Source organism: Pterocles gutturalis, unplaced genomic scaffold (genome assembly GCF_000699245.1).
Source record: "Pterocles gutturalis isolate BGI_N339 unplaced genomic scaffold, ASM69924v1 scaffold50066, whole genome shotgun sequence".
NCBI lineage: Eukaryota > Metazoa > Chordata > Aves > Pterocliformes > Pteroclidae > Pterocles > Pterocles gutturalis.
The window spans coordinates 13,555-32,403 of NW_010099787.1; the positions used below are offsets into that span (position 1 = coordinate 13,555).

General features: G+C 38.1%; 1 protein-coding gene across 1 annotated transcript; it reads right to left on the reverse strand.

The window, feature by feature from the left end:
* Positions 1 to 2,487: 2,487 nt before the first annotated feature.
* On the reverse strand, positions 2,488 to 3,336 carry LOC104464464 (forkhead box protein D3-A-like). Its single transcript, XM_010077185.1, has one exon. It carries the CDS (start codon positions 3,334 to 3,336, stop codon positions 2,488 to 2,490), a length of 849 nt encoding a protein of 282 aa, XP_010075487.1.
* Between the last annotated feature and the right edge of the window lie 15,513 nt (positions 3,337 to 18,849).

The window sequence follows — 18,849 nt, forward strand, 5'->3', positions numbered from 1 at the left end:
TCACAGATGGTCACTGGTTTTCTCATTGCTCGGGATCATTGGAAGTGTTCTGAACACACAAAGCTGAAAGCCAGGGCAATGGGAGCTGGGCTTTGAGCACATAAAATGCTACACAATGATTTCACAAACGTGATATCCCAAGTGAGTGTGTAATTTTGACCTCAGTCTTTTTAAGCCTGTGTTTCAAGATATTCCTCGTCTCTCAGGATATTTTGAAAGTAAAATATATTATAGCTTTCAAGGATAACAATAAAATAGTGATTGGGTAATTTTGTCTTCAGAGCAGTGTTTGAACTACGCACAGTAAGAAAGCCACAGATATACCCACTGAATGATGAGGACAAACTAAATAATTGCTCATTACATGAAAAGAAGCCTTCTGCACTGCAGTGTGCGGATGCTATACAACTAAACAAAAGTTAAAATACATTGAAAAAACGTAAGAAAGCATACTGGCAGCTACATAATCAGACTGGAAATATCTAAGATGGGAGTTCTCAGGCTACGGTATGTGTACCACTAGTGGTATGAAAACTATTTCAAAGTGGCCTTTGAATAAAATCTGAGCATCTGATCATAAGAATGTCTCCTCCTGCATGTGAGTTCCTCTTATCACATTCCCATAGAAAACTGGGATGAAGATCTGGAGGCAAGCGTATGGTTTGGTACAAACCCCATTTCCACCACTGTCACAAATCTGGTAAAATGCAGTTATTTTTCCAGAGCAAACTAAAATGGTTACTCAAGGCTTAAAGGATGTCCTGTTAAGTGATAGGTCATGTTACTTCAAGCAAAGTGCTATGTTATCCACTTACTTCTCTTCTCCAACTCTTATTTAGCAGGGGAGGTGAAGTCAAGTGGCATTGTCTCCTTCTAGGAATATCCTCAGGTGCACTTCACAGGCTTTTGCCAAGTAAGCTAATGGAGTCAAGGAAAACAAACAGGAGTAACTTGTTGTCTTGTATGATTTTAAAGTAATTTGCTGACAGCTAAAGAATGGTGAGTATTAAATTCCATCCCAGGCATTTTAGTATATAAACTATAGCAGGCAGAGATTTTTCCTGCCTGCTACTCCTTAAACCTGCCCTGACTCATCCCTAGCTTTCAGTTTCATCTGACTAAAATCGCCAGACATTCACAGTTTGTATCCCTCAGGCTTCTCATAGCTCCTTGCTCAGCACATCTGGGCTCCTTGTTCCAACCCCAGTTGTCTCTCTCATTTCCTCAGCCTGGTCTCCCCATCCATCCAGCCAATGAACCCTACCTTCCCCCATCTTGGTCCGAGTCTGAAGTTTGTCCACATGCTAGCGCTCTTTGTAACGAAGGCACAGCAGAGTCTTTAGGGCTTTACTGCTCAAATCTACATTTTCAGTGAGCAAATATTTCAAAGCAAGTTCTCCTGAATGTTTATAACTTAGCAAAAGCTGGATGTTTTCACTGGAATGCTTCCTACACTTTCCTGATTACAGTGAGGTTGCTGGATAGATACATACAATTAAGAAATATATTTAAGTTAATGCTTTATATCATTGTGCACTCTGTAACTGTGTAAGCAACCACGTACATACATATGACTATGTAAACTGAAAGCACAGATATATGCTTAAGCAATTTTGTGTAGGTGACATTATCTGAAAATGAAAATTTCTTAAATGGATTGTACCCAGCTAATGGATAAACTTGTAATTAGTCATGCTGTCATTAACTAATCATTTAAGTAAGTTAATTAATATGTGGCTGTGCATTTAAGAACCAGATTTGAACTCAAAACCATATTAAAGATAACATTGCAATCTTATTTCACTTGAAATATTTATTCATCTGAACATTTATTCAAACAGAAGCAAGTATCCACTTAACTGCTAAAGATACATAAATGTACAGTAATTTTTTTGACCAACACAATGCATTGGAATTAATAGTGACAAGTGAGTCCTAACCAATGTATGAAATTAAATTATTAGAAGAATAACCACTTGGTATTTCCAACACTATGCGAGGTGACGAGTAGCATTTCAAAGACATTCACAACTGACAAAGGAAGAATGTATTAATGCTCCCTACTCAACAGAATATAAAAGCAAATATATGAATGTACATGTTTGAATATATAGTTATAAATACACATACATGTGTATTAATTTGAGTCTAATAGAGCAGTAGTATACAGTAATATGATTAATACAAGACAATTTAAAAATAATTTTATTGGGTAATCAGTGCTAATGGATTTACTCTTATACTAAATAGTCTATTCACTGCCATTGACTAGTAGCATTTTAAAAAATGGTATTCATTGTTATAATTTCAAAGCTAATACACTTAGGTAATAATCATTGGTAATCACTGGCTTACACAAGTAAGTGAGCTCTTTTGCTGTCTTTAAACATATACAAATGTTCAAAACTGCGCAACATATATTAATATATTGTATCTTGACACAGTCCCAAACAGCTGCCTGAAAAGTTACTGCACTTCAAGTACTTTCTAGTACTTACAGATGTGCGTGAATGCTTCACTTTGCTTCTGCTTTTGAGAAGAGAAGAAAAGGGAATTAAGGGAAGCCTGTTGAATATTTAGGAAAATATTCTGCTGCATAAGTGAAGTAGCAGGAGATCCATAAAACCAGTCCACAGAAATGCTCTGTGGTTTATCAGTCTGTAGTGGAGGTGAAAACTTTCCCATGATTAAATTACTATTTACATTCCATTTTTGGTATTCATGCACAAACTGCAGTCTGTCAGCGTGCAGCATTTTCCACAAAGGATCCACAAAATAATGTGCTTGGTAAAGCCAATTTGGTGCTGGGTAGGAAGGGTAGTGTCCCCATGGCATGAAATAATTCACAGCAAGGCAATGCTCTAGCTCCTTTTGATGGCCTCGCTTTCGTGACCTTCGATGTTGCCTGAAGTCCCCGTGAACAAAATCATTTAAGTTTGATGGGTGAATACTCCAGTAGTTTCCTTTGCCATCCTCACATCTTCCCACCTTGATGAAACAATCATTTAGTGAAAGGTTATGCCTTACACTGTTTCTCCATCCTCGACCTTTGTTCCTGTAGAAAGGAAAATTATCTTCAATGTATTTGTAGATGGCAGCTAAATTCAGTTTATTTGTAGGGGAAGAAAGAATTGCCTTTGCAATTAAGGCTATGTAAGAGAGGGGTGGTTTTTCCAGAAATCTTGCTTCATCCAGACTCACAGAAAGACCATTTTTGCCATCTATGTGAGAGCTGGGAATTCGAGCTGGAATCCTGTGAACCAGTTTTCCTTCTTCTTCTCCTACTGTACAGATGTCTGAACTTCCTTCATTGTTTTCAGAAAAGTCTTCACTCATTATAGCAGCATGAAGTCTAGCATTTATTTTAAGTGTCTTGATATTTTACTGTAAGTAGTCACTTGAATAATTGGTCCACTGAATATAACCAGCAGGAGAAAAGAAAGTTGGACTTTAAATGTGCTGCTCTCACGTACCCAGATTCCTATTTTATACTTTGTTAAGTCAACATCCTTAACAATGAAAACTGAACTGCCTATGTTTACAAAAGTCAAGGTGCAAGTCCTAGCTGAATGAAAAAAAAATACAAAATAATTATACTATGTTAAGTATGAAGATAAACAGACCATGACGTTAGCCTCTCACTTCATTATAATCTGAGAAAACACCCTTCAGTGTTCCCCATTGAAACATAATGATTAATGAAAAACTGATGGTGGTTAGATAGAGTTGTGAAAGGATTAGACCCTCCAGTGATATGCAGAACAAATTGAAACCAACAGGTTGGTTCCTGTGTCCTGTACTTAGTCAAACATATTGTATTTAGTACAATAAACATTTGTTTTATGTGGTAAAAGAAAGTACTGTGTGAAATGAAACTTGCTATCAAATTTTGTAGCTGCAGGGTGTATTCTGGGTGAAATTGAATTAAAGCACAAAACCCTCACAAATTGCTCCCTGTTTTCATTCTTAACTCTCTGATTCCGACAGTGCAATTAGTTTTTATGCTGAGTATGCATGTGACTGGTCCTGCTGACCCAGGAAACCACTTGTGGGAGCAAGTACCACTCAGGGCAAGTGAGTACTGTGCTCTGGGACCCTCAAAGCATGAACTGTCACTTGAACTTTGACATTGCTCTCTGCCTCCTGAGGTCCGACACTGTTAAGGACATCTCATGGGATTAGTCAAGGAAGATAATTAAGTACGTTTAAATATGTGCTAAAGCAAAACAAAACAAAATGGTAGAAGCTTTGAAAGAAGATGCATTGTCTTCTTTTGGGTCACTTTTGATGTTCAAAATATGTATTCCCAAATGAGGTCTGTGTTTCGAGGCATCAACAACCTCAAAGATTCAGCCTTGTGAAGGCTTAAGGTGATGTTGTTGTTCAAGCTCTGATGGGTTCTGAAAATAACCCTGGGTTTCTTCCTTCAAATGCTAATTCTATCAAAGAGAGACAGAGAGAGAGAGGAACCAGGAGACCCATTAAACTGATCCCTTTTCCTCTGAGCTTGAAGTTTACATCCTGGCTGATCATCTTGATTGGTCCCTTGAAATTCTTTTCTCAGGCTTTAAAATCCACTGGCCTATGTTTCAGTTGGTAGTGACAATGTTTTTAGATCAGGAAACACGACTCATAATGCAATGATATAGTTCATATGGGTTATCCAGGGCAAAATTGCTACCTATTTGCTTGTAAGATTTAACAGAGAACCTGTCTGCTAAACTTTGTGAATGGGATATACCTGATCTTTTAACATCCTTGGCTCTTCAAAAATCCTAGTGATGACACGATGAACTACTAATTTGTTTTTCCTGGTTCTGAAGTTCAGCAATGTCTTCTTTTGAAGGCATGTTTCACATGCTTCATCCTTATCAGAAATTCCCTGCCTGGCACATCTCAAAGTTGCCATCATCTTTGCATTGCCGGTGGCTTTTCATAACCTTCTCATGACCAATTTATCCAGTTTGTTCTCCTCCTCTCTTCTTTGCAGCTGAACGGTTGCCAGATCATAGCAGAAATTGTTGAGATTATCTCTGAAATGTGTGATCTGGCACTTTAGACTATTTATTACAAATCATCCCATTTCTGTTACTGAAAGTGTAAGGATGTCACGCCTAAAGGGGTTCCTACAATAATAACATCAAAAGCTTGATTTCAATTCAAAATACTGGATTCTCTATATATTATCGGTTATTTCTGCTGAGATTTATGTTTTTATGGAACATCGCTGTTGCAGACTGGAGAACAAATGCCACTCACTGTGACAAGGCCTATATATTCCTTCCCCCATTTCTCCAAAAAAGAAACAGAATCAACCACATGTTCTGCTGTTTTAGTAATGACTTTGTAAATGGAGAGGATTTTAAAGAAGGACGAGGCACAGAGACTAGACTTTTAGTGCCTACAAATACTCAAATCTAGAATAAAAAAAACTCATCTTATTAAGGTTTTCAATTTTAAGGGCAGGTTTTCAGAAACTGAGGAAACTGAGGTTATTAAAGGGAGACAGACTGAAGAGTTCTGAAATTTAAATGTAGTAAAGGCCCAAAAGTGGAAAGCACAAAACTTGAACTCGAAATCTAAGCAAGAAGAAGAAATGTGTATGAAATTGCTCCATACTTGAGCAGATGAACAATCTTTTCAGTAAGCAAAGAAGGATTCTACAAGGAATCAAAAATAAAAGGGTGAGCAAAAAGAGCTATATTTGGAAGGGCTGAAAGCCCTGACCTTTGAGATAAAGACTTTTTTTTTTTTTTTTTTTTTAATGTGCCCTCAAGGAAAATATTCGTGACATACTTCTGGCTGTCTTGCTTGTTCCTCCTTTCTCCACATTATTCCTGGAATTAACTTCTGTTTTCCTCTGAGTCCTATCTTTAGACTTGGAAGGGTGAAAATACCTTTCTCTTTCCCCAAATCAAGGTTCCTTCTGAAAAATGCAAGGCAAATTCCCTGTTTTATCTTTATGGGAATCTTCTTGTCACTGCCTGAAATGTCTGCAAAGCTTGTGCGTTACAGGGAGAACCACCTTCACTGGCTCAATGTCCAGTTTTATCTGAAAAGAAGAATCAGAGGCAGGGAAAGCATACTGTCTACTCTTACCATACAGACTTTTTCCAACCCAGGGAAGCAGATTCTTCTTCAAACATCCACACATGCCTTATTAAAGCAGCATTTTTGTTGCTGCATTTTCTACAAGGCTGCTAAAACTTGGTTAGAGATCTGCGATTTCCCACAAAACACCACAACAAAGATGAGGCTATCTTCGTCAGCCAGACTAGTTAAATTGGTTTTGATTTTGATTTGTCAATAAATGAAATGTTATTGAAAAGATGAATGGGGAAACCAGAGTATTTGGAAATTCTGCTACAGTAATGTAATATGTTCTGAATTATCACTGTGCAAAGATTGTCTTTTCTTCTGTTAGTGTTTGGCTCTCTGTCATCAATTTAGGTTAAGAGAGTTTTGTCAATGACTTAGCTGTAATTGTATGAATCCAGGCTATCCCCTTACAATAATATTAATGTTCCCTTTTTTTTCATATTTACAGACTGCAATTTTTTTGCACTTGGAATTGTGAAAGAACCACAAATCTTAAAGAGTGAGCTGGTTTCTACTCTGGGTCACAGAGCAGACCAGTTGCAGTCATAAGACAAAGTTTTGTAAAAAATTTCTGCCAATGCATACAATCTGTAACAAAAAGCAGAAAACAATTGAGGGCAGCTTTTGTCCTCATTCAGTCTTTATTACTGATATTTAACTTCAGTCATGTGGAATTTAGAAAGAATATCATAGAATTATAGAATCATAGAATGGTTTGGGTGGGAAGGGACCTTAAAGATCATCAAGTTCCAACCCCCCTGCCATGGGCAGGGACACCCTCCACTAGACCAGGTTGCTCAAAGCCTCACCCAGCCTGGCCTTGAACACCTCCAGGGATGGAGCATCCACATCTTCCCTGGGCAACCTGTTCCAGTGTCTAACCACCCTCACAGTAAAAAATTTCTTCCTAATATCTAATCTAAATCTGCCCTCTCTCAGCTTATAAACATTAACCCTTGTCCTGTCACTACACTCCCTGATAAAGAGTGTTTCCTCATCTCTCCTCTTCCTTAAGTGAAATGTTGTGCTTTCTTCCTTAGCTTTACATATTTTAAGAATTGCTGTTTCAAAATACCTCTCGGAATATGCCAGCAGTGAGTTTTTTCTTAACCTTTAAAGTCTTTCTTCTGCTTCTTGTTCAGCACTTTCAACCATTCAGCAGTCAGCTAGAATAGCATTCTCTACAAGGAGAAAATGTTTTTATGCCTTACCCTAATAGATTTATTTAATAGCAGTGAAGTTAGTAATAAATCTCATACTCTCAGATGAAGAAATGCAGTTTTCGAGGGCACTAGGGAATACACTGTTAGGAAACCAAGTGGAACCAGATTTTATACTGCTCATCTTTAGTCCATGCTTAAGACATAATTGTTTTTTAGTTGACACAGAAATATCTTCTTCCAGTTAAGGCCAAAAAGATCAGCTGGACAGTGTTAATAATAGATATGCCAAAAATATAGGCAGGTGCAAGTATTTTTTAATTAAAGGTCTATTTGGCTATTGCTTTTATTGCTCCGCTGTGTGTTTAATTAAATCCCAAGCCTGCTAATTCTGTGACGTTCTTCCCTGTAATGTTTACTATGCTGTTCAATAGAGAAGCTATCCCATATAGAGCTTATTGTCTATGTAGTCTTCCTCAATTCTACCTAGTGTCACTTAAACAGTGCTTAAGAACACCTGTAAACCATTTGTCTTGATTCCACATTTGAATTTAGTGTGTTAAAAAAGAGTAAGGAAGATGAGGCTTTAGGAAAGAAGCTATTAGAGAAGTTGTCCCACTAAAGTGTTCTAAAATTACCTGTTGCTGTTACAGTCTGAAAGGAAACAATTATTCTGTTGTCTCATTTAGGTATTTTTGGGCACCCTTCTGCAAGATACAAAGAACAAATAGTATTATTTTTCATTACAATATTTTCTCAGTGTTAATGCAATTGTTTTGCGTATAACTATGCTTGCTTTGGTGTAACTCTCTGTACACTTTTGATAAAATACTTGTACTGTCATGAAAAAATTAATCCAGTACAAGCTGCCCAGGCAAGTCCTAAACAGGTGGAAAACAGACATAAACCTCTGCCCCTCTGTGCTGAAGAAGATGAAGCTTAAGAATAGGAAATTGCTTTCCCCAAGAGTGTGGCTTTCCTCTGTTCTCAGCTGTGGTTGTTGATCTCCACCCTTATAAACACTGGTATTTCTTTTCTTGTGTGAAGGCAGAATCTTTTCCCTCTTTTATATTGTTTGTTTCTCATACAGCATTTTTATTTTTCTTATTTTAATTGACCTTACTAAGTGTATGCTGCATCTATCTAGATAATGGCACAAGACTGAAGACACTCTTTGTCACTTTGTTCAGCACTTAGGCTAAACTGCTGAATAACCCTTTGTTTACCAGATCCCATGTTTCTTTAAAACCAGGATAGAAGTAAAGTATTTGCACTCAATGAATGGCAAGATGGTTACATGTGCACAGAATAACCTCAGTCAATTAAAGTAACCGATATTACTTGGTTTAAAAAAAATATTTTAATACATCGTTGTTTTCAGAATATCCTGCAACCCTTGTCATGGCATGTAGTGATTTGTTTGATGCCTTGGGCAGAATGTCTAATCTAGTACCTGCTGAAGCCAATAGAAAGGGTCTCCTCAACTGAACTGGTACTGGACTGTGACAAGAAAAATCACTGTTTGGTTTCAGCAATCATTAAGAAAAGAAAAAATAGTCAGCAGATCAAAACCCTCTTTAACTGAACTTTAATCTATTTTCATACAGTCTAGCAGCAATACTAGTTTCCATGTTTTTTCTTTTTCTGCTTTTCTCCTTCCATTTTCATCTAGAAATGAACCCATTCCCAAAGTGTGCCTTGGTCTGAGACACACCCTTCCTTCACCAGAGCACAGTTGGTGGGGAGCCCTCCTCCTTCCTCTACCACTTACCTCTGTGAGCCACCACAGTCCACTGAGGAAGTTACTTTCCCATTTGCGTTTGTCTATGCAGCTTTTTCCAAAGAAACATACAGAATGAAAAGGAGAAATGGCTTTTCACAGAAATAGGTGTAACCGTTAGGGTAACAGTGTCATAAATAAGTTCTTCTTGTTTGCATAATTACTACAGTAATATTTTCTTAAATTATGTTGACAGAAGAAATTGACTTGCCATTACAGCAAAAAGCTTCATTTCCCAAACTGAACCTAATTCACATGATAGAAAGCCAAAACGTGCATACAGCAAATCAGCTCCGCAGCTCTGTACAGAGCAGTAAGTGGGAGCAGGCAGAAGTGGTGTGTCTGGTATCCCACTGAGTGAGAGAAACTCTGTACCCTTCCATGAGAGGAGCTCTGGAGATCTCACTCCCTTCTTAGACACTCATGAATACATGTCTGGATAGCACAACTGTTGATCTTTAAACAAGAAATCTTGAATGCTTTTACTGTTGGCCCTTGTTGAAAAATACAGCATTGTACAGTACTGGTTCAAAATCGGTAATATCCCCAAAGTTTATGGGCTGTGGTAGGCATTATGTAGTTTACAGTTGAAAGCTGTTTTATAAATCTCTCCTTATATGCTATTGTCTGAAAGTATGATGGTACTAGGGAAGCATCAATATTTTTACAGTAGCAGATGAGTCACCCTAACAACAGGGGAAAGGATTTAAGGTGGCATGCAAGACCTGAGCCATTTGAAAATATGTATGAAGAGTTAGGTTTCTAGCCTTCACTGAGGTCTGTGATGATGCCACTAATACTGTCAGTCTCTGACATGGCTAATTCCAAGCAAGTCCTGTTATACTTCTTAGCTCATACTGTGCTATTAGATTATAGCGTAGGCTTAGTCTTTGAGACAGACACAGGACAAATGGGAGAGGTTAAGCAATATGAAGGAAAGAGGTGACATTTTGTGTTCATGATCTTTTTTTCATAAAGATTGCATCCTTCCAAGTGTGGAATGCTATAAAAGTAAAAGACAAATGCTAACTGATTATATTGATTGAGAAGCTGCATTTTCGTTTCATATAATTGGGAGATATCCTGCAAAAAGGTTGAAAACCCTGTAAACAATGCAGTGTTTCTTCCTCCTCTTTATAGCTGCGTGTGGCACAGAGTTTGTGTTTCAGGGTTGGCTGCACAAGTTAATTCTGTGAGTTGCTTTTTCTCTCCATTTGTCTGGATGATGCTAAATGCAGTCTAGCACTAGATGATTTCATAATCTAATTAGTGGTGAATTCAGTCATATTTACAGTGGTGCATTACAGGTTCATCTCCAGTGTACTCACTTCAATGTTTTATAGCATGCCTGGTTCATTTAGGTTGTGATGGCTAATCCTTAGCTAGAAAAAACTGGCATAGTCTCAGGATCTGGCCCACTGAGTTGTCATGGTACAAAGCCAGGGCAGAATGTGACATTGCACTTTTATATCTGAAAACACTGTAAAAAAAATGGCCTTGAAATATACACAGGAATAGTTTGCAATATATAGTTTACAATATAGAAACTATTTACCTAATGAAGTATACATCCTAATCAGAGATTAATATCTCCTCATTTGTCCTCATTAATATCTCCTAATTTAAAAATTGCTCTGTTTGTGCAGTTCAACAATGCAAAGAAGTCAGTTTTTAAATACTATTTTTCTTTTCAGCACATAGATTCACGTAAACACAGGGAATGCAATATTTGAAATGTATTGCTGATATTATAGCACATAATACTGTCAGATGGAGAACAGGCCAACATAGCTCACACACCATAGCATCTATTAATAGGCCTGACTCCCTTTTGCAATGTCAACTGTAACATTAATCCTTGTTTTAAATCACAGTGTCTCAAATATCAGCTGCTACTAGTTGTACAGTTGTCTTTCAGTTTATATCAGAGAGCCCAATGGAGTCTTTTGGAGGACCTAGTCAGGTTAGCAGGGCTGACTTATTAGAAGTTCCCACTGTTAATGACTTCTCTTCAGAGGATGAAGATGTTAAACCTGACATTAAACATCGTTTCTCTCCCCTTCCCCGAAGGCGAAATTCTGCTTCTTCAGAGGAAGAGGAGGCAGATGCCCCCGCCACCATCGCAAGAAAAGTTTCATTTGCTGATGCATTTGGGTTTGATCTTGTGTCTGTTAAAGAGTTTGATACCTGGGAAGTTCCAAATACGGGACAAAATGATGACATAGAAGATGAAGTTTTCCCTCAGGAGGAATATTTTTTCACTCAACTGTTTACATTACCTGCTTCACAAGAAGATCTTTTGCAAAAAGTGCGAGAGCAGAAAGTAGTGCTGGAGTCAATTGTGTTCCTGCCTGGGATTACCTGTATGAATGGCATTATACGAGTCCTCAATGTATCCTTTGAAAAAATGGTGTATGTTCGAATGACACTGAATAACTGGGTCAGTTATTATGATATCCTCGCAGAATTCATGCCTAATTCTTGTGGTAGCGAAACCGATCAATTCTGCTTTAAGATTTCATTGGTGCCTCCTTACCAGAAAGATGGAGCTAAGGTGGACTTCTGCATACGCTACGAGACATCTGTTGGTACCTTCTGGGCAAACAACGATGACAAAAATTACACACTAATTTGTCACAAGAAAGAAACTGTGCCCAAGGTGGATAATAAACCACACAAAGAGGCTACTGATAGACATCTTAAAGGCTGCTTAAAGACGACACAAAGCAGGTGAGGTTACACCTTAATTTTTTGTAATTTACGATATAGTTGGGTAATTCTCACTTTCTAAGTGTGCTTGCTGGAGCTAAGACTGCCCGTGCTGTTTTCTTCTGCTGTTTTTTGGTTTGGGGTTTTTTTTTCTTTTTTTTTTTTTTTTTTACCAATAAATTAGACCAAGACTGGTTTTTAGTAAAGCTCTTGTATATTTCAGCTAGTAGTTTTCTGCAGGCAGATTGGGGTCATAGTTTTAATATATGGCATGCATGCCACTCTTTGAAAAGTAGTGTGAGGGTCTATAAATTATGGGCCGTGTAACGATTTTGATCTCTGTAGGATATAAATTGAGCTGACATCAATGAGAGCTTTGCTCCAGACTGGGGTGGCTCTACAGTTAAAACAATTTACATCCACTTCCTTGGTAAGTTAACAAAAATTTTAAAGCAAAACAAATCCTCAGTTTTCACATGATTTATTTCAAATTTCATGCAATTATTAAAACAGAAATGGCACTGGTGGTTCAGGAAGCCGATAACTCAGGGAAGGATTCTATTGCAATTAGAATAGCTGGTACAGATTTTTCTGCAAGTGGTTGGGTATTCTGCAAGTTATATATTAGGGTAATAACTCCTTTTCCCAGCCACTGGTTGGTGTTTCTGTTTCACAAATGGCAGAATAATGATTTATAAGGTGAGAATTTATCTCGTATATATTATTCTAATTAAATGTAGGCAAGCACTATGTTAATTATAGGATAAAGTGGCAGTGGTTAACCTATAACTTAGCCCCACATAAAGGGAGACACTCAGGAATACTAACTTTTGGCTTCCTATTCTGTTTTTAACTCCTTTCTGTAAGCAAAACAATGTTGCCTGTGAAAATCTAATTCTCAGTTCTTTGCTCACCAATTTTGTTATAAATCAGCTGGAGTTCTGCAGAACGGAATCTGTATTTTATCTGCAGCATCCTTTGCAATACTTGGATCCCAGAACTGAATTAACATTGAGTTTTTGGTTCGTATACTCTTTCCAAGTAAGGCAGTGCTGCTTAATTTCCTTGGTGCTCTTCCACTGGACTGAACTGGTGGGGAAGAGGCAACCAAACCTCAGCAGTGGCAGGAGCTTAAGGAGAAGGGAGAGAGCCAGGGTTTCCCCAGTGCAGAACATGCCTTCCCAAAACCCAGACTTGTTTCACTGAGAGCCTCTACCAGCCCTAATTGCACGTCAGCCCTGTGAGGAGAGGAGCGCAATATGGCTTAGTGCCTGCATCGACACCATGGTGTAAGAACAGCCCCGGGGCTAACCTTGGGCCCAATTCATGACCAGTCCACAAAGCTTTCCTGGTAAGTGTCCCTTGAGCCAGCTATGGGGCCCGCCATGATGATGCTTCCATGGGGCAACATCCCGGTACATCAGAGCAGAGAGAATGATGCATTTACCTGCCGTGTGGTCAGGTCCTGACATTTGTGACTGGTTCAGTACATCATTTCTGTCCTTCAAGGAGTGGCACATGACCCATTCTGGGTAAATAAGATAGCCTGAGATCCCCTGCAGAAGGGCTGTGATATCAAATACCACAGGCATATGCAGGCAGTGTGACTTCAGCCTGACTTCAGGTAGCCCTCATGGGGCAGATGATGGACACGGAGATCTGAGTCTTAATTTAGTGAGCCCTAGGCTTCCAGATGCTTTCAGGACTGATCTGCAGATTTAGATACAATTGGGCGTCTAAGGTTGAATAACTCCTAAAAGTTTAATTCCCTGCAGTCTCCTGTGACGTGCCTAGTGCTAGCATAAGTCGTAGAAGCACTTATTCTCAGGGACTCTCTCAACGTGTTATATCTAAGTCAGAGAGATTTTAAAAAATGGGAAAGGAGATAACATGCCTACTTAACATAAATTACCTTGTTGCTAATTAGAGTACAAAGTTATCTTTCTCCATATCAGGCTGCAGTGGAACATATATGTGTGTGTGTACATATGTACATATACATATGTATGTATATACACATATATGTGCATATTTGTTCATTTATACACATACACACGTATATTTGTGATATTAAAAACAAAGTGGTCAGATTCTTGTTTGCATTAAGGTCTCTAACACATTTTTGGCAAACAGTTACCTAACGTGCACTTTCAAGACCCTCTTTAGTGGCAGAAGGATGTAAAGAGACCTTAGAGTAAATGCAAAAATGAGCTGAAAGTATTTTTGGAATATGGCTTCAGCGATCGTCAAAGCTTCTGAAAGACAGTTCTGGCAGATTGTAATCCAGGACCAATTTTATGCTACAGGGACTTCATTGACTTCACAGAAATTGCAGCTTTCACCAGTGTAAATGAGGTCAGCATCAGGGCTTTTCGTTTCAAAAGAACTAAGATGCCAACCTCCATTGTGCACTTGTTTTTCAAAGTGTCTTTGTACATGTTGCCCCTTTGAGTGAGGAGGAACACCCTGCAGACATCTGCAAAAGTACCTCATTATTCTCCTTCAGACCCTCATTAAAACTCCTTTGCTTTGATGTCTAGAAAAAAGTACAAGAAAAACAAACCCCCCAAAATTGGCAAAGTGAGGCTGCTGATGTGCTATGACTCCTTCATATCACGTTGAACAGTGCTGCCTGTTTCCCTGCTCTCCTCCACCAGTCCGTCTCTCTCTCACCTCTTGTTTTATGTTCAGATGATAAACTCCGCAGCATTTATTTATGCTGTGCTGGATGTTTATAGAACATTTAGTAAAGTGGGGGTCCTGGATCATAACTAGCTTGTCTTAGTTGTTGCAGCAATGCAAACAGATATGCTTGGAAGTAATAACAATTTTACCCATGGTTCACACAATAAATACGCAGGTGAGGAATATTCCTATCCATGCCCACAAGTTGGACATCTTAAAGATTTATTCCAGAGCAATCTGAATAGACAGATATTTTAACAGGACACTTATTTAGGCCCCTATTTCAAGTTTAGAAACCTGCTATAGCTTTTTTTTTTTTTAAAATCTTGTCTTTGAGATATTTATATTTTCTCTTAAAATGTGCAATTCACCCCTTCAGTTAAAAAATAGGACTGTTAAAGAATTATGGGTTTTTTTTTTTTTTTAAGATGAGAGTCTGATCCACTCTAGGGCATATTTGTGTGGCTCATTAAATGTCATTAATGAGGATTAGTTGCATTAGTTAAGTGAAAGGAATAATATAGGAATAATATGCACTTCCAGAGGAAGCTACTGAGGAAACACAATAAGACTGTATCGTGTTACCCTTGAGAATATGAGCCAGGACAAAATTGTTTGAATGAGGGTAACGGGGTGGCTTCTGACACCATTATTGAGAAATAAAATTAAAATGGACTTAATGCTCAAAAGTTGCACCTGAAAAAAATGATGTGAAAAGCAAAACTGCATGGAATAACTAATGCTGAAAACTGTCTAGATTTGGATATTCAAAACCACATGACTTAAGAACTTCCTATTCATTCCATGTTTTCATTTGTTTTGCTTCTATGTTTAGGCATGAACAAACAGTCTTCTCTTCAAGTTTTACAAAGTATTTGCTTCTCACTGTATTTTTCCAAGCTAAAATTTTTTCCAACATAAATTTTAATAATTTTTGTGCTTTTCAAAAATCCTGAAGGATTCACAGGCACAAAGTATAGTATGAAAAAATAGCATTTGAATAAATTAGTTTATGGTTTAGTCTACCTGGAAGTGTGCATTTAACTTATACATACTTAAAAATATACTTTGGGGAAAAATTAACTAACTCCTAAAATTTGAAGGATGTCACTGGAAAAGAGAGAGCTTCTGTCAGTAAACAGTCCTGATTTCTATCATATATATACACATCTAAACGTTCAGAAAAATGTAACTGAATTGTATCAGCTCCACTCTTTTTTTTGTTTGACTCTCACACTTTTGGGACATGGATAACAATTCTGAACACAAATTTCTCCTGGTCCTCAGGTTTGGACCACATGATTTTGTTGTGGACCCCAGGCTCCTGCATCGGTCTCATCAGACAGGGACTGGTTGTGTGTTGCATGAGACAAACTCCTGTAGATCATGCTGCACGGCGCAATGATAACGACCTGCAAAACATTTCCCCCATCACTGTGAGGCTGCGCCCCATTTCTGTGCTTGGTCCTGGTTTGCCATCTGTCAAGAGAGCAGCGAGAACAAGAGCACAAGGAAAATGGCTGATAAACATGAGAATCATTTTACAAAAGGGTAAAATGTGTATTTGGATTCCTGTCCTCTGACAAGGATGGGAGAAGCTATTATTTTTATCATAGCTGTTAGAGTTATGCCCCTCTTACCTCTCTGAGCCCACAAAGTGTGTCACTCTGAACTGATGTTGGTCCTGTGCTTTTTTTTGCAATTGCCAGAATGTACCTTTCTTTGAATGGTAGTGCATTAATTTACTTCCCTCCCTGATGCCACTTTAAAACAAAACACAATATAGGGTGGTCTGGTACAAGAGCTGCTCGATGTGCAATGCATGATGAGAAGGAAGAGGTTAAAACCCCAGGTCTGTGGGCCACCAATGCCAACTTCAGCAGCATAAACACTGAATGGTCTTAAAGCAATTACCAGTGAGGAAATGTCTTCTGTGCATGAGTACTCTCCCTCTTCAGCTGCTGTCTCATCTCCTTTCTGATGCAAGGCAAAGGAAGTAAGCTGCTGAAGACCCAGCCTGGCAGCACTGCACTGTGCTCAGTCAGTCTTCCCTGGGCAGATGGCAGACCAGTGCCCAGGCTGCCCAGAGAAATGTAATTCTGCATCAGCTCCTCTTGGCCTTTCCCACAAACCCATGATGTGTTTAAAAAAATCAGACTTTTGAAGAAGATATTTGTAAATCGCTTTGTATGTACTTTGCTATGAGGAACAAGTGTATTATTCTCAGCTGGTCCATTTAAAATACGGCTTTTAAATTATGTTCCCTTTTAATCTGTGCTGTTTTGATTATTGCACATCATAATCGGAAAGGGAAAAGGAGAGCAGAAAAGGTGTTAAAACACGTCTTCTTTGTGTACTGCTATTTAATCTCAAGTTTGTTTCTGGCATCTCAAGTCACAAGTTACACCTTGATCAGCATACAGATATGGGATTTGACTAAAGTTTATTACTATTATTAGGAAGTGACTGCAGTCACTGTTTTTACCAGGAGAGCAGCTGCTAGAGAAGCTATCCATTCACAGGGAGCCAGCTAAAAGCAGCACTCCTCTGCTGTTTGATCTGACCTAGTATTCCCAACCCTTCTCTTGCCTCCTGGTCACTGCCAGTCTTTGCCAGTTGTAGAAGTAGGTAGCACTGGCACCAAAATAAGACTTCTCCAGGTACTTGAAGAATGTGATTACCAGGGACATGGGATAACTATTTAATGTGATTTAAAATACATTATTCAGGCAAGTGGGGCAAAAGCAAGCTGTGGAACTGAGGCTGAGTATTAGGAATGCTTCTTAATAGTGACTTACTTTTTAAGGAAATTGCTGCAGACATGCTCTCCAAAGTAATTTAAAATAAGCTAAGATAAACCATTTGAAAAATGTTCTACAGGGAACAATCCTACTTGGCCAGGAACTATGCTCAGTGGTCTTTTCTCTATCTGTTTAATAATAATATTTCAAAATGTGGGCATACTTACTATTTGAGCTATGGAATATATTAGAGACCCTAAAGATAGATATCTGTTAATGGCATAAGGCTTTGAATACTATCACAGAAACGTTGAAGAAACAGGTGAAAGTTATGGATGAGAATAGCATGCACAGAGCAAATAGACACCTGATAAACATTCTTGTGGTTTCCTAATTGGAGAATCCATGCAGACTGAAAAACTGTCTCATTTTTGCTTTTGGTGATTGTGAAATGTGCTACCCCTGTGCCATCCATTTATTGCACTAGAAATATTAAAATAAGCTTCTAAACTTTTAAGTGACAATGTATGAAAATAACACATTGCTTTGCTGGCAATCTTATCATAGTGTTTACTCTGGATCTTATTAGTATCAGTGGTTTCTCCCTCACTTCCATGATCTGCCTTAGAAACTGCTCTTACCAACATCACAGAACAGAAATTTGTGCTCTAATGTTTGGGAAATATTGGTTGCTATAAAGCTTTTTTGCTTGTTTACATAAAATCATATAAAACTGATGCTTTGTAATCTGAGTTTCATTTCTCAACCACATGATAAGTAAGCAGTTGTAATTATACATGGATTACTTGGCTTTACACTTGTAAGATTTTTTTTGCAGTTGCTACAATTTCATCATCTTATTTAAGTATGCCAATACAGTAACACTATTACAACTGACTCTTAGAGCTCTTTAATGCAGCAACTGGCTTGATCTTGCAATAGGCACAATAAATAATTTAATGAACATCAGGAGTCTCACTGAACTTTGCAGAACTCTGCATGTGTAAAACTATCCTTGAATGTTAATATTTACAGGACCAGAGCTTATTTCTATGCTCTTTCAGATCACTGATTAAGGACCTTCTGACACATAGAAGTATATTACTAAAGAAACTCCTGTATTCCATTGTTCAATGACTCTTTTGTTTAGTGAGATATCTGCTTTGCAAATTGAATCAGTCTGGTAAATGACCATTTCAATACCCTGTCTCCTGTCCACTGTTCAGGTATCACAGTTCATAAATGTTCAGCTGGAAAAAAATGGTTCCATTACATTCACCTTGACTTGGCTAAATGTTAGTCCTGAAAAGATGTTTAAAGTCAGTGAAACATTAACTGAGAGCACTGGAGTCATATTTAATCAATGCATTCACTACCAGTGTCATTTGAGCTGTTTATTCTGATTATGAACTTTAAGCCATGATCCAGCCACAGCGCTGCAGCTCTGAAATTGAAGGAATTGATTCAGCTACAGTGTAAGTCCAGAGAACCAGTCATCCATCGTATTTTAAAGATAAAATGTGTATTATCTTTTCATTTACAAAAGGTAGAAAAAATGGTCCAAACAAATACTTTGCAAGTTAAATGCAGTCCCTGCCTTAGTGCAAAGGAAGAGATAAGAACATTTAAACACCAGGGGAGCATGTTAGAAGTGGCTATTTGATCCCTAGGCCTT

Bases quoted from the DNA above. Each gene is read 5' to 3' on its own strand.
- LOC104464464 (XM_010077185.1), bottom strand. From the start codon at position 3,336: ATGAGTGAAGACTTTTCTGAAAACAATGAAGGAAGTTCAGACATCTGT.